The sequence below is a fragment of the Montipora capricornis genome, chromosome 2 (assembly GCF_036669925.1).
Source record: "Montipora capricornis isolate CH-2021 chromosome 2, ASM3666992v2, whole genome shotgun sequence".
In the NCBI taxonomy this organism is placed as follows: Eukaryota; Metazoa; Cnidaria; class Anthozoa; order Scleractinia; family Acroporidae; genus Montipora; species Montipora capricornis.
Window position 1 is genome coordinate 56,999,411 of NC_090884.1, and position 25,000 is coordinate 57,024,410.

At 39.3% G+C, this 25,000-nt stretch overlaps 2 protein-coding genes across 3 annotated transcripts in view; one reads left to right on the top strand and one right to left on the bottom strand.

Annotated features, from left to right (window-relative positions):
- Positions 1-58, bottom strand: part of LOC138028399 (proline and serine-rich protein 1-like) — a 1,811-nt gene extending 1,753 nt beyond the window's left edge. The window contains exon 1 of the mRNA XM_068875925.1: positions 1-58. This exon is cut by the window's left edge and continues 1,753 nt beyond it. The gene's annotated coding sequence lies outside the window, so the exon portion shown is untranslated.
- Positions 59-73: 15 nt separating this feature from the next.
- The window catches only part of LOC138028382 (ATP-dependent DNA helicase Q5-like), a 34,172-nt gene continuing 9,245 nt past the window's right edge, over positions 74-25,000 (top strand). The window contains exons 1-20 of one of the 2 annotated variants that reach the window (XM_068875914.1): positions 74-316; positions 1,667-2,222; positions 4,121-4,211; positions 4,861-4,957; positions 7,137-7,248; positions 9,689-9,796; positions 10,494-10,548; positions 11,670-11,749; positions 11,863-11,911; positions 12,179-12,360; positions 13,292-13,403; positions 14,165-14,207; positions 16,219-16,280; positions 18,252-18,334; positions 19,502-19,601; positions 21,115-21,240; positions 21,406-21,465; positions 22,039-22,092; positions 22,277-22,326; positions 23,358-23,445. In XM_068875914.1, coding sequence (XP_068732015.1) covers positions 217-316; positions 1,667-2,222; positions 4,121-4,211; positions 4,861-4,957; positions 7,137-7,248; positions 9,689-9,796; positions 10,494-10,548; positions 11,670-11,749; positions 11,863-11,911; positions 12,179-12,360; positions 13,292-13,403; positions 14,165-14,207; positions 16,219-16,280; positions 18,252-18,334; positions 19,502-19,601; positions 21,115-21,240; positions 21,406-21,465; positions 22,039-22,092; positions 22,277-22,326; positions 23,358-23,445 — 2,208 coding nt within the window. In that variant the 5' untranslated portion in view covers positions 74-216. The remainder of the gene's footprint in view (positions 317-1,666; positions 2,223-4,120; positions 4,212-4,860; positions 4,958-7,136; positions 7,249-9,688; positions 9,797-10,493; positions 10,549-11,669; positions 11,750-11,862; positions 11,912-12,178; positions 12,361-13,291; positions 13,404-14,164; positions 14,208-16,218; positions 16,281-18,251; positions 18,335-19,501; positions 19,602-21,114; positions 21,241-21,405; positions 21,466-22,038; positions 22,093-22,276; positions 22,327-23,357; positions 23,446-25,000) is intronic. The other variant, XM_068875908.1, reaches the window with a different exon arrangement.

A 25,000-nucleotide genomic window follows, 5' to 3' on the forward strand; every position in this document is an offset into this window, starting at 1 on the left:
TTATTTGAGCAGGTGACAAACAACCCACGCAGACTCGTCCGCAGACTCCATTTTGACGGTGACCGACAGCAGAGGGAATGGGACCTTAACTTTCCTCGGGCCATCTCCGGATGGAATCGAAGCCCGAGAGATTTGTTTTCGGAGACATTGAATTTTAAACCTGCCCGAAGCATTTTAATATGCAAAGTCCTTATTTTCATCCGATTAAACAGGAATATGGCATCACAGGATTTGATTACTGCTTTAAGAGATGTTTTTAAGCACAAAGACTTCAAGTCAAAACTACAAAAGGAAGCCATAGAGTGTGTTTGTGATGGTAAGCACCAACCAAAGTTGCACACAAAAATTAAAGCTCCTTGTTGATGACATGAAATTAAGACTTAAATTGTTCATCTGTTGAAATTACTGGTAAAAGCGTTTGAATCCGGAAGAATATAAGAAAACAAGTAGAGACTTCAATTTGGCTGTACGTTTCAACTGAGCCTAAAAATTCAACTGTTAGTATCATTTTAATAACATTAATAATAATAGAACTAGAGCAGTTTTCAATTGAGTGTCGTAAAACCAAAACCAAAGTAATAACTTTGGCCAATCAAAAAGGTTGGAGACAATCCAGTAAACCAATCAAAACTCGAAGTAATTACACGTAGCCGACACAAAGCGCGGGAAAATGTGCACGCGCAAGCCACTATTGGTTTTGGTTTCACTTCTGATTGGTTGAAAAAATGGCGCGAAAACTTTCAACCAATCACTGAGTGAAGTAATCATAAACCAAAGTAATTCACTAATTACTTTCGACACTCAATTGAAAACCGCTCTAATTACATGTAATAATAACAATAGAGCGATTTTCAATTGAGTGTCGTAAAACCAAAACCAAAGTAATTACTTTGGCCAATCAAAAACGACGGAGACAGTCCAGTAAACCAATCAAAACTCGAAGTAATTACACGTAGCCGACACAAAGCATGGGAAAATGTGCTCGCGAGAACCACGATTGGTTTTGGTTTCACTTCTGATTGGTTGAAAAAGTGGCACGAAAACTTTGAACCAATCACTGAGTGAAGTAATTATAAACCAAAGCAATTCGCTAATTACTTTCGTCACACTCAATTGAAAACCACTCTAATAGTATGTAATAATGAAGATTTTGTGATCATGTTTTTGACTAATCAATACAACTTGCATGCTGCATGACCAAAAAAATTGCCATTAGTTACTTGAAAAATATCATCACAATATTACAGTGCGACGCACATTGTAAGCTAACCCAGCTTTTATTTTCTAAATTATTCGCAATCTGATTACTAAAATCTGAAAAATTTTAAACAACAGATACAAACTGAGTAGCTAAATGGGAGAGTATTGATGTACATACATGTTACCCTTACTACTTGAAAGTTGCGGTGTTATTAACAACAAAATTAAGAGTGGCATAATTTATTCCTCAATCGTGGGTGAAGAATGAATGTTGTTGTTTGCTGTAGTAAGTTTATTCAAAACTGGTGATACTGTATGTCTGACTTGCCAACAGTACAATCATGAAAAAGGATAATCTACTGACAGTGCTATAATTGCATATGGTGATGATCTGGTCAAGTGTTGTTTATCACCTTTAATATTGATCACTGTTTGTCAATGAATATGTCTTGTTTCCTTCACACAGGACAAAAGGATGTTTTTGTTTCCATGCCTACAGGATCAGGAAAATCACTATGCTATCAACTGCCAGCTGTCGTTGCATCTGGAATCACTATAGTATTTTCACCGCTTATCGCCCTCATACAAGATCAAGTGACACATCTGAAATCCCTCTCGATAAAAGCTGAAACATTAAATTCAAAACTTTCAGACTCAGAGAGAAAACAAGTATATGGAGAAATTCAAAAACTTCAACCCTCTACCAAGCTGTTGTATATCACTCCTGAACTTGCGGCTACTCCTGGATTCCAGAAAGTTTTAGGCTCTTTATACAAAAGAGAACTTCTATCATTTTTTGTTGTGGACGAAGCGCACTGTGTTTCTCAGTGGGGCCACGATTTTAGGCCTGATTATTTAAAGCTTGGTTTGTTACGGACACAGTTTGCAAAAGTTCCATGGATAGCACTCACAGCTACTGCTACTCCTCAGGTTCAAGCAGATATCATCACTTCTCTTAGACTGTGCACACCCAAAATTTTCAAGATCCCTTGTTATCGACCAAATCTGTATTATGATGTATGGTAAGTATCTCATGTATATGTGGTACTTTTGGAACATTATAGCCGTCTACTGCTAAATGTTTTGACAACCTTACATGATGCAAAAGCTCCCACCCAGGCAATTAATGGTCGTATTTTTGGATGAGGACTATTCACCCTTTCACACCTCGGGCACCCCAGGATGGCCCATGCAGTTGACAAATAAAATCATCTGGTGTAAGACAGAGTAATGCACCGATCAAATTGAAACTTTAACTTCCCCTCCCCCCCCCCCCCCCCACCCTCCCCTTTCTGGGCAAACCCCGGGTATTTGACTATCTTCTGTGCCCGGGGAGTGGGGAATTTGACCTTTGCCTACGTTGGGTGGGGAAAAATGAACCGGAAGTGTAAGGTTTCAAATGATTTTTTTTGGGGCGCCGAAGTCGCTAAAAGCTATAAAACACGTGTTTTAACGCGATGGAAGAGTTTAATGGAAGAGATGTAGCATTTGTGAGCGATTGGCTTACAAAAAAGGTCTTCAAAAGGTTTTTATTAAAGACACCAGGAGCCGACGACGATTGTTCTTTAGTAGGGCATTTGAACACCATTTTGGCCCGAGGGTGCGGGAATTTGAACGATCCAATCTTCAAAAGTTCGAATGCCTGGGCTTTGCCCGGGAAGGGGGGGGGAATTGTTGAAGTTTTGAGTTGATCGGCGCATAAAATCTGAATAAGTCTCACTCCCAGGGGTCAATGGGTTAAACAGTACAGTTGATCTCGATTGCTTGTTCAATAAAATTCTGTGGAATGTCTTAGCAAGTGACAATATTATTTGCAAAGAGAATGGCACATACACTGTTAGTAGATCTTTGTGTTGGCATGTGAATGCTCCTATCTAGCAAAATAATGTGGTCAGCTTGGTATGTGGTACAGTATCTCAGAAAGACTTACATGCATGGTGTAAAAAATGTTGTTAGCTATAGAAAGTGGACAAACAGAATCATGATGATGATGATGATGATGGTGGTGGTGGTGGTGATGATAGTGATGATTATGACGATGATGATGATGACGACTCCAACAACAATGATGAACTATTGATAAAGAAGTTAATGGCTTATCATGTCAAGTCCTCCATAACCTCCACAGGGTTGTAGTTGTAACATTGATTTTAAGTGTTTTACATGTAAGTGCTTAATCTTGAGGGGCTCACCGTCACATTTTGTAGATGTCATTGCATAGGAAACCCCTTTTTTGTCCCTAATTATTGATGCCCATGGGCTATTTTGGGCAGGAGTTGAGCCTGTAACAAAAATTATTATACATTGGTGTCCATCACCAGCTCAATTTTGATTGGCTATTAAAGCACGCAGCTAATTTTTGCTTGCTCTGTTTCTCTTACGTCATTCCTACAGACAATAGATTTTATATAATTGGTATGTAGAATTGATGTCATACCTACAGACAATAATAGTTTTATGCATGCAGAAGTGACATCACTTAACACACCAACCAGCAGAGAAGAGGAAAGACTCTGCCAACTGCAGAAACATTTTTTGATTTGCCGCTCATTCAAAGAAATGGATGAGTCAGTCCTCTTGTCTTTACAAGTGCAGCTCAGGAATATTATGCATAATAAAGCAATTATTATTGAATTCGGTTTTTGCATGATAGCGATAATTATCAAGGCCTCAGTTTGTGTTATCCCCCTCAGCCTTCAGCTTCGGCAGATAACACAAACTTTTGCCTTGATAATTGTCCCTGTCATGCTCAACCTCATCCAATAATTATTAATTACGGTGCGCTCATTTTACTCCCCCCTCTCTATCAGTGCTTTGTTTTACAGGTATTTAAAGCTACTTACTTGATTAATTTATTAGCCTTCAATCATTTAAGTATTTCTTGATTCTGCATGTTCTTTTGAATTATAATTATTGAAAGTTTCAAGGAACTCCTGGATGATCCTTATGCGGATCTCAAGACTTTTGCTGATTCAGCACTGTCAAAACAGGATAGCAGTAAAGGAGAGAAGGTAATTAACATTTTGGTCGTACAGGCTTTCTTTTGCTTAATAGGTTTGGAAGATTGCTTTCAGGACCTTTTTCTTTCAATGGCAGCCAACACTAACTGAAGATGAAATAGCACCCCCAATGGCCAGGCAACCCAGCCGTGAGCTCCACACAGGGACACATGGCACTTGTCACTGTGTCACATTGACATATTACAGTGTATAATCACAAAAACTAAGAAGAAGGTTATGTTAAAGGAGGAAAAATTTGTTGAGTGTAATTAATATTAAAATTTTATTTATCATTCGTTGAATGCTCAAACCCTGCTCAATGGATTATCACCTAAAGTGTTAAAATAATGATGTTGAGAATTACTGCATCCATATTCATTTTGTGATGCTCACTATTAAATTGTCAACAAGCAAAATGGGAAATCTTACCTTAAAATGCAATTAATACTTTTTGAAGATATTCTGAAGGTTTGGGGAATTGATTAATGATTTTGTGAGGAATCTGATTGTTTTCAATTGGTACATGATAAGACATGTTCCACAGTTCCACATTCTTGTGCTTTTCTTCAGAATGGTTTTTCTCTAAACTCTTGTTCTTATGAATGACATTTTTGTCTTAATTTTGTTGAATTGATTTGCAAATTTGTCATAATTTTTGAAGGGAAGTGGCATTATTTATTGCCGTACAAGAAATGCTTGCGAGGAAGTAGCATCCAGACTGTTTAGAAAGGGACTTTCAGCAAAGGCGTATCATGCTGGTATGGAAACTAGATACAAGTTTGCAATCATAAAATGTTATACAATAATTTACTAGAAATTTGAAACAGTGCTTGATATTATTCTTTAATAGGTGTTATCAATTACTTCTTGCTCTATATTGCAGCATTAAAAGAACATTGGGTTGTTCCAGAAAAAATCCACACCCCCCGACGGATGGGATTCTGGAAATTCTCGCGGGAGGGGGGGTCAAGGACCCTGGAAATCCAGGCGGGAGGGGGGTTGAACTCGAAAAAGTCTTCTGCAGGGGTCAACTGAACCGATAGTTCACGAACGTTTAGTTCGGTGACAGTTTAGCGCTCTCAGACCCTGAAAATAGTAGAAATATTTTGTTCACATATTTCTGACCTGACATAAATGATAATCTATGTACATGTAAGTTCCTTCGCATGTCCTTTTATAGCAGAAAACGTGAACAAGATACTAAGAAAGAGCCGTCGCAACAATATTACAACGAAGAGTTTGAAACGCCTGACACATTTTTACTCGTACCCAGACCCAGCGCGCCACCGTTGTTTCGTGTAATGATACAAAGAAATAAGAAAGAAAGTGCAAAGAGCAAAGAAAGAACAAGGGCAATTGATTTTTATGACTCAGCTAAGAGTGTATAAACACTCATTTGCGTTTTAGCATTTTTTCTCCTTTCTTTTCTTAGTTCCACACAACAGAATTTTTATATAATTTAGCCAAAGCTTTAGAAATTAAAAAAGAACATCTTCTATACGTGATTGTGCGTATTTTCTATTAAAAATAAATTAAAGTGAAGCCTAATATTTTTTCCCGGAAATCCAGGCAGGAGGGGGGGTCTTTTGTCTTGGAAATCCAGACAGGAGGGGGGGTCTTGGGCTTCAGGAAATCCAGGTGAGAGGAGGGGTTAAAAAACGACCCCATCTGTTGGGGGGGGTGTGGATTTTTTCTGGAATAACCCATTTAACACAAAAGTCTTGTAATTAAATTGAAGTTTAATTCACAACTTGATGAGAATAATTTGCTACTTTTGGACATATTAATTTTACCTCATTGAGGGGAATCATTTTACTGTTGAGAGTTATTGCTGCCGCAGTGAGTGAGCCTGAAGTGAACAAAGGAGGCAGCTCTCTAATCGGGAGAAGGACACATTTTTCTTTGAAACACAAGAGATTGTGGTCAAAGGCGCAAGGAGTTGGGGTTAATAATGCGCGAATGGAGGAATTAAGACATGCGCTATGATCATCAAAGTCTGCTCTGTTTTTTATTTGAAAGTGCAGATACTTTTACTGTCATGTAACAAAAAAATGAATTCGAAATCATTCAATGAAAGAGGCGAAGAACTTGGAATGTTGTTGGAAACAAATCTTTTAACCACCTCAGTGTCCGATTCTCAGGTCTGTGCAGTACATCATTTCTGAATTATTTGTGGAAGCATTTCACACAACTTAAAAATGTAAAAAAAGATTTGTATGGAGATGCCATGTGGTTCACCAATATGGCGGCCGGTAATCAAGGAAAACATCTGGAGTTCACTTTATGATGAAAGCACTTACTTTTTGCTCATTAGATAAAAATAATTAATTCATGTGAACACATCTCCTAATGTACTTAAAAGACTCAAACTGCTGGGATTCATAGGGACAGACATTTTTTCAACCAAATAGCTTTGTATCATGGTGTCATGCAAGGTGACAATTTTCAGAAATTCAAAATGCTGTATTTTCAAAAGGAAAGCCTTAGGATCGAGTCACGGAACTAGTCAGACACTTGAAAAAGATTTATTTCTACACCTGTAGGTCATCTTCAACCTCCTTTAGATAAAAATTCAGAAGGCCTTGCGATTTTAGAATCTTGATGACGTCACTGTTTTTTTTCTTCTCTCGAGTGGGGTCCAGAAGGAGGTTCAGTTGGGGGTCCACGTTTTGTACCGTCCCTGCTCAAAACCTGTTAAAATCTCCCTTCAATTCCACATTGTTAATTAAACATCTCCCTTCCCTCGAGCAGCATTTCTATCATTGGTAAACTAGTAAATAAATATTAATATTATTGCAAGTGTCATCATTAATTTTTTTAAATTCATTTTTTCATGTTTAATACCTTGTAAAGGGCAACATTTTCTAGTGGATTTCATTTCCTTGTTGGGTTAGTCTTGAGAAAAAAACTAAAACAATAAATGATTGACGTTCACAGGCCTGAAACCAGCTAAAAGAGATGAAATACAGCTAGAATGGATGGATGGCAAAGTCCAAGTGATTGTTGCTACCATAAGTTTTGGAATGGGAGTGGATAAAGCCTCTGTGAGGTAACCCTACATAATAATAGTTTGATGATCATTTCGCATAACAGGTCATGGATGTGATCATGCACGTTAGCAATATATAAGTGTTTTCTTTGTCATCAGCCATTTTTTTCTTACTGGTCGGAAAAAATTTTCAACTGCTCTCAATTTTTTTTTAAATTAAAGGTTGTATTTCAAGAGTCTAAAGCAACTTTTTTGCCTTAATGTTTTTTGGTTTGTAGCAGAATGTAACCTTTCTTTACAGAACGGGGCAAAATTGTGACCATTACAGTTGCATTCATGACTGACTTTTTTCCATTATTTCCGTCTAAAATATCTGCAGGAGTTTCAAATTTGAAAATTTGAAATGAAAGGGATTTGCCACTACATGTACTTTAATTTGCTAAATACTGTAAATAAAGAAACTGAATCTGAAGATATGGGGCAAAATTGTAGTGTACATGTAATTTAGCTATAATGCCATGTACACAATGCCATTCCCTCTATCATTTGCCATTTCAGCCATTTCTTTACACATACAGGTGTATGTATTGTCACTAAATTTCCATATTATTTTGTTGCAAATTTGTACGTGATTGCTTGGCTTTACGGACTAATCGTTGATCAGTTGGCCCAGCTCATGCACTTCTTTCCTCTCACTGCTCCTCTCTCTTCCCCACCTCCTCCTCTCTACGCACAGCTGTAGCTGCCCCCTTGGGTGCTCTCCATCTGCTGCCATCTGTCGCTGCAACCATCCAGCCTGCTGGTTTTATACAACTTGTCCTCATGTCACATTTCGGCAGGTCTTTTGGCAACTCTGGACCCACGCGTGGAAAGCTGGCTATACAGGGACTCAGTTAGAATTTAACCATCTTCTATTGGCTAAGCGAAAAGCAAACATACAAAATGTACTTGGGATACCAGCCTGGTCCAGGACATTCCTCTTTGAAATACTTGTATGATCTTGCCTTGTGATGCCTAAAATCCCCTGGGAATGGGGTTTCATGATTACAATTTTGAACAGTTGGGCAAGAGGTTATAATAGAGCACCTGTTCCCTGTTCAGGAAAGTTAACTTTGCTGTTGGTCTTCTATTGAAAAAGCTTGTAGAGATGTTAACAGTCACCAAGGTATAAAATTGTGTTCACAGATGGTCATTCACAAATTATTTGCCTGTTATGCAACCCCTGCTGTGGCTGTGGTTTAGATTGAAGGTGTTAAGTCTGTGCTCAAGACTGGTCTAGAGGATCCATGCTTTTCAGGGCAGAGCACAGAACTAACCATGCAAGCCGTAGACACCTGCATTTGGTTTTGGTAGTCAGCATGTGGTTTTCCAGACTGGCTGGAGATGTGGGAAAGCAGCAGAGAGAAGACATGGAAAAGTTAATTTTTGTAGAATGTAGCAAGTATACATCCTTGTTTCACTGGTCCCCTCATTGGGAAGGGGTCCACAGATGCACTGTGAGTCATTATGCACAGTAATAAGTATGGTGGAGATGCCTCTGATGGTAGTGTCAAAGTCCCTGTAGACCTGATCCTTGGCCTATGCCAAAGAGCGGAGGCTTAGTCTAAGAGTAGTTCTGCTCCAGATGTTCACTGGGTTGCCACTAGCGCAGATCAACTGATGCCATCTGGACAAACTTGTGGTCCTATCATTTGGTGTAAGCCTGTCAAATTAGCATTATGGTGTCAATGTTGAGCTTCTTTAGTTCTTGTAATTAGTGGTTGATGATGGCGGTTTTCCTGGAGTCATCAACCTGCAAAAGATCATCAGAGAGACCACACGTCCTTACATTCCAGCTTGAGAAGTGCAATTCTTGTAGTTTCTTTCTTAAAAAGGTGTTGCACAACTGTAGAGTTGTACAGTCTGCTTTTCAGTGTGGCCACTTCTATCCAAGCACATAATGAAGCTGGTAGACTTTGACAGGACTGTCCATGTGGAAGCAGATAATATTAATAGCTCTCAAGTAAGATGCAAAGATCCCTTCCAGTGTTGGAGACAAGCTGTAGCCCCTTAACATATGCCAGTTAGTCCTATAGGTTTTATACCTCACAACTACTGCTTACATTGTTGCTTTTGTTACTAAAGACAGTGGCATTGAAGTGATGTTTCCAAACTCTATGCCTGGGAAATGCATATGGAGACCCTGAGCTGTCTTGACGTCAGAATCCCCCTCTGGGTTTGCCTATGAAATCCAGAGGAAAGCAGAGCAATACTTTTGGCATGGCCTGCCTAGCTGTAGAAGCTGCCAAAGGGATGTTTTTAAAAGTTGAGTTAAGTTTGAGTTAAGTGGGCCCCACTCTGGATTTTTCTTCAGAATTTCCTTTTATAGCCTTTGCCTCTCTTAATGGTGTCCACAAGGCAGGGGAGTTATAATAATAAGTAGCTTGGCTACAATTAGATAATGCAAGTAAACACTTAACAAAATCACTCAGACCTGTCATTAAAAATTGGTCTTCTGTAGATTTGTTGTTCATTGGACATTACCGCAATCAATGGAAGGTTACTATCAAGAATCAGGCCGAGCAGGAAGAGATGGCAAACCTTCATCCTGTAGACTGTACTACTCCAGGTTGGTCTTAGGTTTTGAAGAAAAGGGTTCTGGTTTGAAGTGTCATAAATTACAGTATAGGAGATTCTTTTGCATTCGTAGGGCACATTCAATTGACCATATTTCGGAATAGGAATACATGGAATAGAAGTTGGAAAGATTCCTTCGTTTTTACGGAGATTCACATTAGAATTATCAAACACTTGCTAAAATGCTATTTTAAACATATCTTTATTATCTTTGTTGCTTCGAAAGCGCCTGCAGACATACCGTTTTAAATCATCACTCCACGTATTCTTATTCCAGAATAGGGTCAATCGAACGCACCCTTAATCTACTGGCAAACTGTGGGGCCACTTTAAATCAAATCAGCTGCTCTAAAATTTAGTGAACTGTGTTTGGTGAGTGCGAAAGAAAAATGGATGATGTGGTGAAAGAAGCGAAAAATCTTACAAAAAGATAACAATTAGGACCAAGTTTGATCCCTTTTCTGACCACATTCTCCCGTCCCCATTTTTTGGTATTTCCTTGATCTTCCGTAACAGGTACAGTTCATTGTGCAAAATAAGCGCCAAAATTTTGGCCAAGAGCTATTTATTTTATTGTGTAGAATGTTTTCCCAAAGGCTGATGCAACTGTAATTTATAACAAGGAAGTTCATTTATTAATTAATTTATGTATTTATTTATAACTTCTCTTGATTATCATATTTTGACAGACTTGAAAGGGACCAAGTGTTTTTCCTTATGAAAAAGGGAATTAAGGAAAAAAAGGTAGTCAGCCATATAGATTCATGAGCCATTTGAATTTTGTATTCAGTATCATTCTTCAACATTCATTTCTTTCTGTTTACTGCTACAGGGCAGCAATTCCATCTTTTGTTGAAAATCTCTTTGGGCTGTTAGATCTTTGAGGATCCTAACAAACACGATTTAAACCAATTACGGAAACTAAAAAAATTCGTGTCAGGATCCTCATTTTTCTCTGTGATATCTTCAAGTTGAAGATTTCGAAGATCTACTGAACGAGGCCTTTATGTACTGTATCTTGGGGTCACGGGAAGACATGAGCCCAACAAATTGACACGCTCCCAAGTGTGCAGCTTCATGGCAGTTGGTAGAACACTGTACCGGCATCGCAGAGGTCATGGATTCGAATCCCTTTGAAGCCACGTGAATAAATAATTATTATAAGTTAGAGACAATTGCTTAAATTGCCCTGAGTTATTATTGCGAGGATCACTTCTCCAGTTCGTGTGTATCCATTCCTTGTCTTTTCTTTTGAATCTCTACATGATCCTCACGAGATCCTTCAGGATATTGAATGTAATTTTGGCAGCTAAAGCAAATTTCTCAGAAGGATTTAGTTAAGATCTCCAATAACCAAATAAAGGAAATTTAATAAATTTAGTAGGTTTATGAAATGGTGACAATAGAACCCACTGGGAAACTCGGAAAAATCCGAGCCCCAGATGGGATTCGAACCCACTACCCTCCGTGATCTAGTCGGATGCTCACTGAGCTACCACTGAGCTACTGGAGACTCTATGGTGAGCAAGGTCGAAATGTGGGTTTTGACTCGAGCTGCATCACGCAGCTACAGAGTCAAATAACGGCAGCATAGCTCATAACTGCAGCTCAGTCACATTAAAGCATATATGCGATGCGGCCAACCAACCACCCAAGTGAGCAAATGTGAGAATGATATACACAATGTGAGAATGATATACACAGTAAATGTATATCATTCTCACATTTGCTCACTTAGGTTTATGAAGATCATTAAAATAATGTCCTTTTAGGTTTTTCGTCCAGCCAATAATTTTATATCCTCTATTAACTGTTGACTCGATTCGGAAGTTGTTATGTACTTTAATAAGAAGCATTCATTTCAGAAGAAAATTAATTCTGAAAGGAAGAATGAAGCAGTTCAAACCAGCTATGAAGCGCTTGTAAAATATTGTGAAGAACCACGGTAACTTAATCTCTTTGTTGTACGTTTTGCCATACTTTTTATTGTTACTTAGTATGAATTTGTCAATGCTGTCAGTAACTTGCTCTGCTTGATGTCTTTTTACTGTTATGCAGTTGCAGACATGCACTCATAGCGTCGTATTTTGGTGACAGTAATCCAAAGGTAAGATTAGTCTGAAAGTCCTTATGCGTGCTGGAGTTTGTCATGGCGATATTTTATCTCCCTATGCCTCAAATGAAAGGAACATAAGTTTCAATGCAATTATTATCCATACATGTCTCCTAGATAATCGTATATCTCTCACTTTGGGTGGCGTGACTTTCCTTTAATAGCAACAAAAAAACAAACTGTTTTCCTTTCTCCTTCTTTCCAGTTTTAACTTTTCATTCTTAGTTTTGTCAGTAATAGTAACATGGATCTCTTTTGTAGTGTTCACAAGGCTGTGATTATTGCAAGGACCCTGATGGCGTAGATGAGCTTGTAGAACACTGGCGCAGGGGTGCTATGGCAGGTGATCACCGGAGTGTATCCGCGGGAAGGACTTACATAGCATATGATAATGGGGATGATAACGAGCTATATGGAGGAGGAAAATGGGGATATAAGAAAGAGTAAGAAATTATCTGTGTTTGCCAATATATTTTCAGTCGAATCAAGCAACAATGAGTGGGAAGTTAGCACACATTCAGTGAAAGCTTTGTAATAAGACTGTGGACTGTGAATTTTGTGTCTTGCCGTGTGCGGTTGACCTGTCGCGTCCCAAAAGACTGAGCACTTTTTCAAAACTCAACCTTGGAACTTTTCCTGATTGTCTGTACATTCAAAGGAGAGAAATGAAATTTCTTTGGGGCAGCGTAAGGCATGTGAACAGCTAAAAAGTGGCGAAGCCTGGAAGAAATTTGGGCCTTTCTCAGTCGCGGACTCGCTACTCGTTTGAGAATTGTGGGGCTCGCGCGTTACCACGAAATAGGGAGCTTAAGAATGCGCGTTTTTGAGACGCGAACACAAATGGGCTTTATCCTATACCGGTCCAATGATATCAAAAGTTGAAAAAATGATGAGTGGTATCCGCTATTTTGAATAACGGATTTAAAATCCAAAGGGCGCATTTCGGTTAATTTACGCTGAAGGATATTTGGTTGTAACTCTCTTTCCTTAATTGATGTACTCTATTTGTTGAAATGAGTGCTGTAGAAGCAATTTATGAGAAATGTGTAAGTTTGCTCAAGAATCGTGTCCCCAACTGGCAGATACTGTCCTTGTAAAATTTCAGTTATGCGTGCGCGTGTTTATTATGTTATTATAAAAAGGAAAGGAAAAGAAAAGGAACTCTATTTAAGTGCGCCAATTCCCCGGGGACACTGTAAACTGAAATTAACAATTAAAGCAAATCAAGTTTAAATGTTGGTTTCATCTTTCCCGCCAAATGCAATTTTGACGATTTGCGCTAGAAAAAGTTACAAGAAGATACCAACAGCCCTAGAACCAGAGGTGACTTGTAATTGTAGAAGAGTGGATGCAACCAAACTTTGTTGATTACAGCTTTATGTATGAGGAAGACTGGGATGATGAAGCTGACACAGAAGAAACTTCAGAGGAAGACAGTGCTTTTAGACGCAAACTAATTGCGCAGGAGTTTAAGAAACGGCGCAAGGTAATATTTCTAGCTGAAATGACAGGCCAAAGCCGATCGCAATTAGTGAAATTGGAAGTGGTGTCCAAGGATGTTCACATCACTGGACTCTGAAAATGACTTCCCTTAAAAGGTCGAAACGTTGGTTAAAAAACTTTAATATCGCGTTTATTGTGTTTTCGATATAACTTGTATAAGGGAGAGTTTCGCGTTTCTGCGCATGGGCAAACTGTCACGTGAGATTATTTAATTCCTTTGTTATTGAAACAATCGAAAGCACTGATGCAGGAAAAGGGAACAATGCCATAGAAGTGGAATTACTCATTGGAGTTACTTTTGCAATCATTTCCTTTGTGCTATGAACCTACTGCATGCGAATAGATAACTCGTGCGTTATGACAACTTGTGCGTAGAATAAAATGTTCGACCCGTACAATAAATTCGATTGTCAAAACTAATTTTGATCTTTTGTGTAAGCCCGCAGTATCTTCCACCATATTTGGGCCTCAGTCATTCAGTGTATTTTCTTTAATACTCTCTGCGTTAATGAAGCTCATCTGGTTCAGTAAGAAACCATAAAATTTACAACTCTTAGCGCCAAAGCTTTGGCGTGCGCAAAAGCGTGAAACTTTCCCTTTCATGTTGTTGTCTTGGTTGATTTTAATGTGAGAAAAAGTTCACATCGCTATGAAGACAATATGTAGCCACTAACCAACCAATGTGTGCCTGTCCTATATTTTACCCTAAATATTTCATTATTCATGCTTCCTTTTGGTTTTCAGGGAAAACAGCCCGTTTATTGTCCTTTAAGTCATCTTTTACCTGGTCAGTAGTATGCCTCTGTTTGATTTTTTCCTTTGTTTAATTTGTTGTTGTTGTTTTAATTGCTCTTCGAAGTCTTATCCCAACCCGAACGTCGACTTTTTGTCCCCTTCTCGCGGGCTAAGTTGCTCCCGGAGGGCACCAACATCCGACATGACAGACGTTCAGATAGATATTCTCCACTATATCAATGTAAGTTATACACAGAATCGATAAAAAACAAAAAAAAGGGTAAAAATATTAGAACTAACACACTCCCCTAATGATTACAAATATTTACAAATTGTGGAAACAATGGAGAAAAGAAAACAAAAAGATACATCGAGTAAATACAACATTAAGCAACTAGATAACTAAATGATACTTAAATGCATAACCTAAGACCTAGGACTAATCATAAAGAAACAGAAAGTATAGAGTTTTACAATATGACAATAATCCCCGTCTGACGTGACAATAATCTCCATGGTCATGGATTCAAATTTCCGTTCTTTTCGTTGGTGCTTAATTAACGCAGTTCAAGTATATTTCTGTCAGACATAGTTTGACCGGTTCTCATCTAGCGTGAGGAAGTGCAGTGCAATCGCACGCTGAAGGCTGCGAACTCCTTTGAAGCCTGAATGGAGATGTTTTCAGGCTTATTTAAAGGGGCTAGGTCACGCTGTTTTCGGTAATTTTGTTAGTTATGAGCTCTAAACGTGAAATTGGCAGAGCAAGAGTCTTTCATTTGCAAAATCACGGCCACATAACAACTGAGAATGATTTTCCAGCTGTTTTAATGACATTTTGATATAAACTGATTAACTTTGAAAAAAGGTGGGCCGACGTTTTTCAAATTTACCCAAATGCAATCTATTTAAATCTTCCCCAGTTTTGTCCATCCTTGTCCCCTCTTCGCTTTCCTGTGTTTTGTTTGAGTTCTTCTATAGTTTTGAGCCGTTATTTTGTTATTTCAGTTAATTCTATGACCATTTGATCTACGCTGAAATTGCCTAAAATTGCGTGACCTAGTCCCTTTAACTGCGATGTTTTTCCTAACTTATATTTTAAAATGTCCTTACCCCAAAATATTTTTTGTCGCTAAAAGAAATCTTTGCACCTGCTCGAAACGCTTTGCGGCCATTTTTTCCTTTTTCTAACAAATCCTGCCTTTTTATAGGCTTCAAAACTTGCGAAAAACCAAGCATCTTTCGTTCACGACCGAGTCAGAAGGGGAGTGGGTCTATTCTTGATTTGACGTCACAATCTACTTTGCATGCATGTTTACAAAGAGTTAAAATGCAATGTAAATCAGTTAGTGACGTCAAATCAGGAATAGACCCACTCGCCCTCTGACTCGGTCGTGAACAGAAGATGCTTGGTTTTTCGCAAGTTTTGAAGCCTATAAAAAGGCAGGATTTGTTAGAAAAAGGAAAAAAGGCCGCAATGCGTTTCAAACAGGTGCAAATGCTTGTGCAGCCTGGTTTGATGTTGCTTGGAACATTTGATCAAGCAAATCAACTAAACACGTTTTATTCCCAATGGAACAAGAACGAACAGCCGACCTTAAATGGTATATACCCGTAGAACACGATCCAAATTACCAGCAAATATACTGACGGAAGCGTAAACATGGAAACGAACTTCAGGCCGAAAAGAATCGTGTTTGAGGGTAGAGGCCACTCAACGAACTTGCGAGGGTGACTTAACAAATCAAATGAATAGATTTATTTTTCGGTGTTGACTCGGGGCTACTCGGAAAAAATCCGAGTGCCCTTTTGTAGTAGTTGAACGTACGACCTTTCGATTACTACTTCGGATGCTCCACTGAGCCATGGGAGACTCGTGGGAGCGGCCAGTCCTTTTAATTCGGGTACCATACTGCTAGGATCCAAATTGTCGACATGAGCAAATTCGCGATTGTACTGAAAGAGATTTTTCAATGTGACATCTGTTTTAGTACAATCGAGAAGTTACAAACTAAGTTATCAACTTCCTTTTATGCATTGATTCATTCTAAAGTCTCTTTCTTTAGGCCCCAATTGTCGTCTTAAGCAAGCAACAAACTATGCCCACATTCCAAAGCTTAACATCAAGGTAGGAAGGCGACGACATTTGGAGTTTGTTTCATTTCGTTGTGAAGTTAGATGAATATTGCTTGTCCGCAGTCGCACAGAAGATTTCCAAGTTTATCTCTGGCTATTTTTCAAGACGAATTCAAGTTCAAAGTCTTTTAAATATTTTTAAACTGATATCTTAAGTGACCTGCCTTGGCATTACAACAATGTCTCACTTGCAATCGATTTGAAATATAAGTTTAAAGGAACTTGTTTACTGGAATGTCAGAAAAAATGCATTCCTGATTTTCATCACCTTTTGCGAACGAAAAAGCTAATGAGATGGAAAAGGCGTTTATTGTTGTTGTTTTTTTGTCACATTGTTCTCAAGGGAGACTTCGTTATAAAGAATTCTGAAATAAGTAGTCGATTTTTTTTAATACTGAAATGTCTAACGTAGGTTATTTGTGAGTGGCTGGTTTTATTTGCTTGGAGAATTTTCCCGTTTGTGCTTTTCCGACACTTCCAAACTTCAATCGAGCAGTTCTCAGCTGGTGGGTCGTCTTGAAGATGTCGTTTTCTTCACTATTTTGGAAATCTTGTTCCCAGTTTCAGACGATTGTAAGTCAAGAGAAGGGAAACTCTTTGGTTTCTCGTTGCAAACACTTGGAACTATTAAGCAGCGCGCGTCGCTCGAATCCGTCAAAAGTCATGATGTTTTTTGTCTGCATGTGCCGAGTTGTTTGAAGCATTTTTAGCGCTGATCCCGCGGTAAGTGAAACCCAGCCATATACAGTAAGTTTGCTGTTATTTTGGTTTTGAAGCCAGGTTAGCGCTGTTTCCTTGCTTCGAACAACTCGGTTCATTTGTAGCGAAAGGTTTCAACCTTTGGGCAGTCTGTTTGGAAATATTCTGCTTCGCGTTCACGGAAATCCAGCTGAAAATTTCTGTTCTCTCAAACCTAATAAAATCTATTTGATTTCAGCTAAGTTCATGCCCGGTAGCAAGAGTTCTCGGACAATAACGGAAAAGATAAACTATCTAAACCTAACAGGATTTTCATAGTCATATATGCGACATGCATCACTCTGCCATTTGCCTTTGCCGTTGACTTCAAACGCCAAGACAAACCTCGTTGTTTACGCTGCATTTATCAGTACTCCGAAGTTATTCATCGCAGATCTTTCAATTCTTTCCCGTCTTCTGCAAAAAAAATTCAAGCTTCAGAAGACACTGTAGGTTAAATTAGCAAGTATACGATTATATTTTTTTAATACGTTAGCACTTTTTCATTGCTAATTGTTGTCTAAATAGTTCTGTCAAAATTCTGAGAACAATTCAGCACCGAATTTTTTAGAAAAATGATCGCTCTTTGATTCGAATTTTTTTTACGTCGCATGACCAAAGCGTTGCGTGGTTTGATTCTCGATAAATTTGTATGAAAAAAAAAGAGGAAATTTTCAACATCAAGTTGTTCCCTCATTTAATAATATTCAAATGAAGTGACTTATACACGACGGCTGGATCCATGTCGCGCAGGTGACTACACTTGTGCGTTCTGGTTGAGTTGTCAAGTTGTCACTGTGCCACAGTCATTTGTTCGCATCGGCTGGTGTAAAGTCCATGGGTGCTTACCGTTTAGCCAGAAAATCCGGATGGAATGATCGTTGTATGAAGGTAAGCCATTTTCCGAATTTATTGACCAACCGGGTGTGAATGGCGCTTACAATTTACTAATCAGAACTCCATCCCGCGTATTTACTCGATATGACGCGAAATTCACGAGAAACTGCCTGGAAACGAATCGATTCTCGCAAATGATTGGGGAATTTCCCGAATTGCGTTCCGAACGGAAAAAGTGGACTACCTCTGGAGGTTGTCCACAATTTCCGAAAAGATTCTCCGGAAAATTGCCTTTCCTTTTAACCTCAAACCAAAATTTCCGATTTTTTGGCTAAATGGTAAGCACCCCTTGTCATTTCTTCATCTACTAATCGGTCTTTTTTGTCAGGTAAGGGAACATTGCTTTGGTTTGTTGGAAGAAGCCATGAAATCAAACATAAAACAGTGCGCTAAGGTGGAGGAAACTGAGAGGTAAGGAATAGCTGTGTCGAATAAATTCCTAAGAAACCTAACAGCAACCTATATATCCCGACTTGGGTCTATAGGAAAGCTTTCCTTCCCACGGAATAAACTCTATTAAGTTGTATGTATCGCCTGATCACGAGAGCTCTGTCACGTGACAACACTACTGACACAACTGATCGCAAAAGCTTGGTATAGACAGTGAACTGAGTAACTGGTAAAACGGAAACTTCTTCGATATTGTACGGAAAAAAACTTTAAAAGTTGTTTTTACAATTGCATTCTTGGCGAAAATGTTTAAAAAACAATATCAAGGAATTTTTTTTCATCTTTCAACAGCGTGTTCATGACTAACTCAAGTCCACTTATTCTCTTATCACGTATTTCGTGCGAGAATCTAGCAGGGTTTTCAATATTTGAAAAGAACACTAGGTCACCGGGTTAGTTTTCAAGATACTTTCCGAAAACCGAGTTTTTAAGGGTCTTGGAGCATTGCTATGCCGTTACCATGGCAATAACTGGGAGCAAGCAAACACTCTCAAAACATTTAACAATTATTCGCCGAAGGCGAAGTGATTATCGGTGAATATTCACCGAGACGAAGTCGAGGTGAATATTCGCCGATAATCACTGAGCCTGAGGCGAATAATTGTTTTAGTATAAATAGACAGGTGATTATTTAAAAAAAGAGAAAAAAAAAAACATTTCAATGCGAAAATCATCTTCACTTACAGTGGTAAAACGACTACTGGCAGCCATTTTGTCCGTCGAGGTGATTGTCGGCTGATAATCCGAGATAGCGAGCCAATGAGAGCGCGCGATTTTGTATAATCACCTGTGTATTTATACTAATGCCTGATAATGGTGTTAGGCAAACTTATATTGAAACATTGCCCAACTAACAGGGTCGACGGTGTTGTAATCATCTTCTGTTGGAAACCCACTGTTATCTGTCGAAAACAATTTCGAGTCACCTTGCGTACCGCACTTTCCTAAATCGAACCGTTTAACGTCTTCTCTTGATGATTTTCTTCTTTCTGAATGCCCACTCGCTGCAGTTGACCGTTGCGGAACAGCAAGTGGACAACCATTCCTTAGATGTGCCATAAAACCGTTGTTCATCTTTTTCCACTCTAATTTTTGTTCATTTAAATTGGTATTGTTTTCTTTGATTAGGCTATTGTTTGACATGGAATCTTCCTCAGCTGATATTGAAAACAACATATTCACCAACAGCAAGTCAGATATTGGATACAAAACGGCTATGCTGAAAAAGGTATTCAATTCAATTTTCAATGTTCACGAATTTGGTGATCTCAGGTGATAATTTATGACTAAGGGCCTGTTTACATGGAGGTGGGGTAACCCGGGGTAGGTGAGGTCAAAAAATGGTTCGCGTTTACATGCAATCTTACCACCACGGGGTCCCGGATGACCATTCTCGAAGCTACTGGGTGGTCGCTAAGTACGTAAACAAGCAAAATAGAAAAACCTTAAATAACATTGACCACAACCAGGTTTTCTGAGCCCGCGACACTGAGCACCCCCAGCAAACCATTGTTTTAACGAAAACCGCTGGTCAGCAACCTGGTTCTGGTCATTGCTGTCTCAGGTCTTCCGGCAAAAAAGCGGGTGAAGGACACATTTTGGCGGTCAATGCTCTTTTACTCTCACTAATTTTTCTTAGTTCAACTTTTGAGGACTGTGGCTTCTTATTTTCACTTTTAACGCTGCAACGCCTCCGCCAAAGGTAGTATATCGTGACACGAGCCAACCCCGGGTTGGCGAGTTACCCTTCTTCAAGCGTTTACATGGCAAAATGCGACCTCGGCTGGGTGGGTTACCCACACAAACCGTCTCGGCGGTTTACCTCGCCTATCATTTAAATGCCCGCCTCCATGTAAACAGGCCCTAAGATCAGATACCTTACCACCAAGCGACAACCAGGTTGCTCCAAGTCTTCAAAACTCGCTGAATCTAAAAGGAGTCCTTGCTATTCCTTGGCCTTACTTATTCTTGCAAAGGCATCGAAGAGTTATTGTTTTTTTTCTTTTTTCATAAGCCCTGGGCCCGGTTCCTCGAAAGCCGATTAACTTAATCCAGGATTAGCGTAAACTTTTGTTTCACGTTTTCAAATTTTTGGTGAAAGTTTCTTTCGCTTAATTTTGTTTTTCAATATTGACGTCTTCTCATGTAAAGTTCTGCCGAAAATCTGCGTTGAACAGCATTTGGGAGTAGAGAAATAAACTGCTTGGTTAATTTTTAATCTTAGATTAGCGTTAATCGGCATTTGAGGAACTGGGCCCTGTTCATTAATTTTGTGGACTCGGAACCGTGAATCGGGTTAGGAAGCGAGCATTTTTGTGCAAATATTTTTGGTATCTTTGTTTTACTACTGTTTTTTACTATTGTTTTTCAATCAACTAACCGCAAGCAAAAAGGCCAAACGTGTCCAAAATGTGAGTCAGGCCTAAGTTTACCAGGCAAGGCAAAGTTGGGGACGGGCCCTTGGGGCTTGGGGGTTTCGCGGCCGGGGTGTATTCCGGATTGTAGCGACTGAGAAGATTTCTACCCCCGATCCCTAGACGGGATGATACTCCATTGTGGGTTTACCCCCAATATGAAAGTGAAATTTTGGACTGCTTAAGATTTCGGTCACAAATGTGGAATTTCAATAGTTCTTAGAGAAACCGACTTTTTTTCGTTTGGACTAATTTCATCACACTTGCGTTGCCATAGCTACAAAAAAATTGCTTAAAGGTCACATAAACTGTGTTTTTCTTCTGTAGGTTGGAGAGGTGAAGTCTTGTACGGCTAGTGGCAACATTTTCGTTTGGCGTTTATCCTCAGAAATAGTTAATAAAGTATTGAGCACAACGTCTTCCGTCACAACCACTAAACTCGACAACAAAGAGGTATCTGTGTTTTTTTTTACGTGGCGATTTAGTTATCCTGCTAAAAGGAACCACTGCTAATCGATCTACCGATAAATGATTTCACAAAGTGAGGCCCGGATTAAGAATCCAAAGCCAAAAATTGCGAAACTAACATCTCTTATAAGTTCTGTGATACCTCGACAGGAAACGAAAGAATCTGCAAGTAAAGATTGCACGCCATTTGTGTCCGCCCTTCAGTTGATGGTGAGTTAAATACGCAACTTAAGTCACGTAATTTTTTTGCAAAAGATTTGAAGCTAAGAATTCTTGTGCTTGTTTGATATGATAAGAATAGTTTGTTGTCATGGCATAGACTGTGAATGACCCGACAGACTTCTCGAGGGCGCACCGGGTTGTAGTGATGCAGTTCGTTCCGATTCCGTCTTCAACGTTCTTCCTTTTTTTTCAACTAATGAACTTCGACTGGGTGACGATGATTCATAATTGATGAAGATTCAGTGAAATTGTCCATAACTGTTTCGATTATGAGATTTCTACGACATGACCAACAGGAAAACACCGGTTTCTGTCTGTTGATCCAAGTTTTGTCCAGTTGGGCGTGGTTGGTACCTAGCCTGATGGGTGTCCTTCTGAGAATAGCCCGTGGTGAAGGCTTCTGGGGCGCAGGGATTGCACCTCAAAGATCCGGGCGGAGACGAATTCGCGTCCTCTGTTAAAATTTGTTATATTTTCTTCTTTTCTTTGAATAACTGACTGAGTGACAGACGTACTATAGGTAACAGTAACTGATGATCTAATAGATGGTTTCTTTTATAGAAATCAAATGATAATACAACAGAGGAGCCGAGTGTTAAAAAGGAGCCCAAAAAGGTAGTTACAAGTTTTAGTCCATTATGGCGGTTTCTTTCCCCCAACGTTGGTGAAGACGTTTCCCTTTCTTTTCCAAGGCGATATATTTCTTTCAACTTCTTAAGTGTGCTGGTGGCTTCGTCTTTCTCTAATGTGACAGCAAAGCTCTACTGGAGGTTAAGTCAAACTTTCTTGTTTCCCATAGGTTCTTCCTTCCAGAGTAATTCCTACCATAAAGTACTTCTTTGAAAACGAGTAAGTAACTACTGAGCTAGCGTTTGAAGCAGGTGGGATTCTGTAATACATTAGCACATGTTAGTTGTGCGAGCAGAGAAGCTTTGACGAATTTCGCGATGGGCAGTCAAGCCAGAAATAGAGGATATTACATGACTGTGCGGGGACACCAATTTTTTCTTCAAGTGCTAATGGTACCTCTCACGAGTGAGCGCAGGGAACAAGTGTGAGATTTTCGCACGAGAAGATAAAATTTGTATACTTGCGGACATATAACTTTTTGTTTATTAAGGTCCAGGAAAAAGGCTTCAAAATCCATTCAAATTTTTTTGGGCTTCTCGAGAGCCCTGGTATTCAGTCCCAGGCTGCAGCCGCGGTTGTGGATACCGACATGGATACGTCCTTGAGAGACCGATTAGTGCGCAAGCGCGTACCCAACAATGTTGAAAGAGAAGAACGGCTTCAACTTCATTCAATATTCGTGACAACGAAAGAAATGTTGAATGGTTGTTGAAGCAAAGTTTAGACGGTTTTAAACTCATTCAACATCGATTTAACATGTTTCAACACGGTTGAAGGAGGGGGGGGGAGGGGTCAAACGGTTTTAACATCGCTGTGCAACAAAATCGAATGAATGTTGAAGCAAATGTTGATGACGTTTGCCCGGGACTTATCAAAAAATCCAACTGTCACATCTCAGTTGAAAAAAGCGAAAAAAGTGATCACCTGCTTTTCTAAAATGTGAACGATACAAATAGTATATTCACTTTGCGCGACAAAGACATCAAATTTTAGCGGGGAACAAAAAAATCCCGGTACTTCATGGATATCGATATGATAAATCATTCTCTCGCTTCTTCGTCGCTTAAAACTACTTCACTCGCTTGAATTCCTCCCTGTGCGCGACTAGAGATTACGCCATGTCGGAGACTTTCCAATGGTGATTATCTCTTGTTCTGAATCCTATTTACTCTCAATTCTTCATATCTTTAAGAGATGCTGAATAGTTCCGACATAAAAACAGCTGTTTTTTCTTTTTCGTTTCTTTTTAGTGATAAAAAGGATGATGCGGTCAAAGAAACTGAAGAAAATCATGGAAAGGAATTGCCAACAAGCGGTGTCAAACGTGTAGCTTCAGAGGTTTGATTACCTTGTTCTTTTTTTCTTGTTTTGATTTCAGTGTGAAATGTCCCCTCTTCGCCGCAACGTGAAAACCACTTGGCGAGTTGGGGCAAGAAGACGATCGAAAATTCAAACTTAAGTATGAACTTGTTTTTCTCTTAGACATTTGTAAGCATCTGAAGACTGGGGTACAATTTATGGAGTAAGAGGCTGGCGCGAGCCCTGTTTGAAATTTCGAGCCCGATTACTCCCTGGATTGTACGACACGAAGTCCTATTATCAATTAATCGTAACTATTACAATTAACGAGAAGACGTCGATGAAAAAAAATTTTTTAGCTTGATCTGCTCAACTTTTCTTAGTTTTTTTTTGTTTTTTTTTTTGTTTTTTTTTACAAAGTGGCTATTCGTACGGGACCCGCACACCGGCGGTGTGCGGGTCCCGTAAGTATATGTCCTACAAACAATAGCCATTCTGCGCCATGGACCTACATTTGTTATTCATACGGGAGTCTTCTTAAAATGATTATTGCAGGTTCAATAATACTCGGAAAGTCTTACCTCTTCTTTAATTCTCGTATATACAGTTGAGCTATGAAACAACCGCATTGATGTCTGTTTAGTTTTCATGAAATACCTCTTTCGTTCGATGTCACCTGACCTGCTTCTTCCATTCAAGTCCAAGCACCCATTTCAAATAGCGCTGATAAACAGTATTTAAGGGCTCTTTCCTTTTGTCAAAACTGGCCGGCCAGACCCATCAGTTTGCAAAGAAAATGCAACAATTTGAAGGAACACTTGCATGATAATCCCTCGTATTCTTCCGGAGGAGTATATATCATCCTCGAAGAGTGTTAATTTGAAGGCGTTGTAAGTCCTTTCAATTGCCTGGTCTTGCCGGTCGGTTCTGTCAAATGGAAAGCGCCCTAAGTCTAAGAACCCATTTTAAAACAGTTAGCTTTGGCCATTACTGCGTGGCTATGTCGTTCAAGGTTAGGGTTAGAACTTGTAATAATCATTCTGAGAAGGCTCTCGTAAGAATAACAAATATAGGTCGGTGTACGGGTCCCATACGAATAGGCACTGCCTTTTTTTTGAATAGCTCTGGAAAAAGATGAAGATTCAAGTACAAGTAGCGCGCGCTTGATGACGCGTACGACTGTCCAATATTACAAGTTGTCCAATTACAAACTGTCCTGACTGGAATTAAATGAATGGATATTGAAGTACGGGTTAGAGACGAACGAATGGAAGTGATCCTTGCTCTTTGCAGGTGTCAGGTGTCTACGAAGTGACAATGGCTTAAATTGCCCAGCAAAGTGAGAGGATTACTTCTACTCATTCGCCTATAATCCACACTTCACATATACATTCATTTCATTTCATTCATCGAGTCCTTTCACGGGATCACATGAGCCCAACAAATTGACCCGCTCCCAACTGAGTGGCTTCATATCTCCTCCCAACTGAGTGGCTTCATATCTCAGTTGGTAGAGCATTGCACCGGCATCGCAGAGGTCATGGGTTTAAATCCCGTTGGTGCCACCTGAATTTGTCAGGTGTCTATAAGAGAC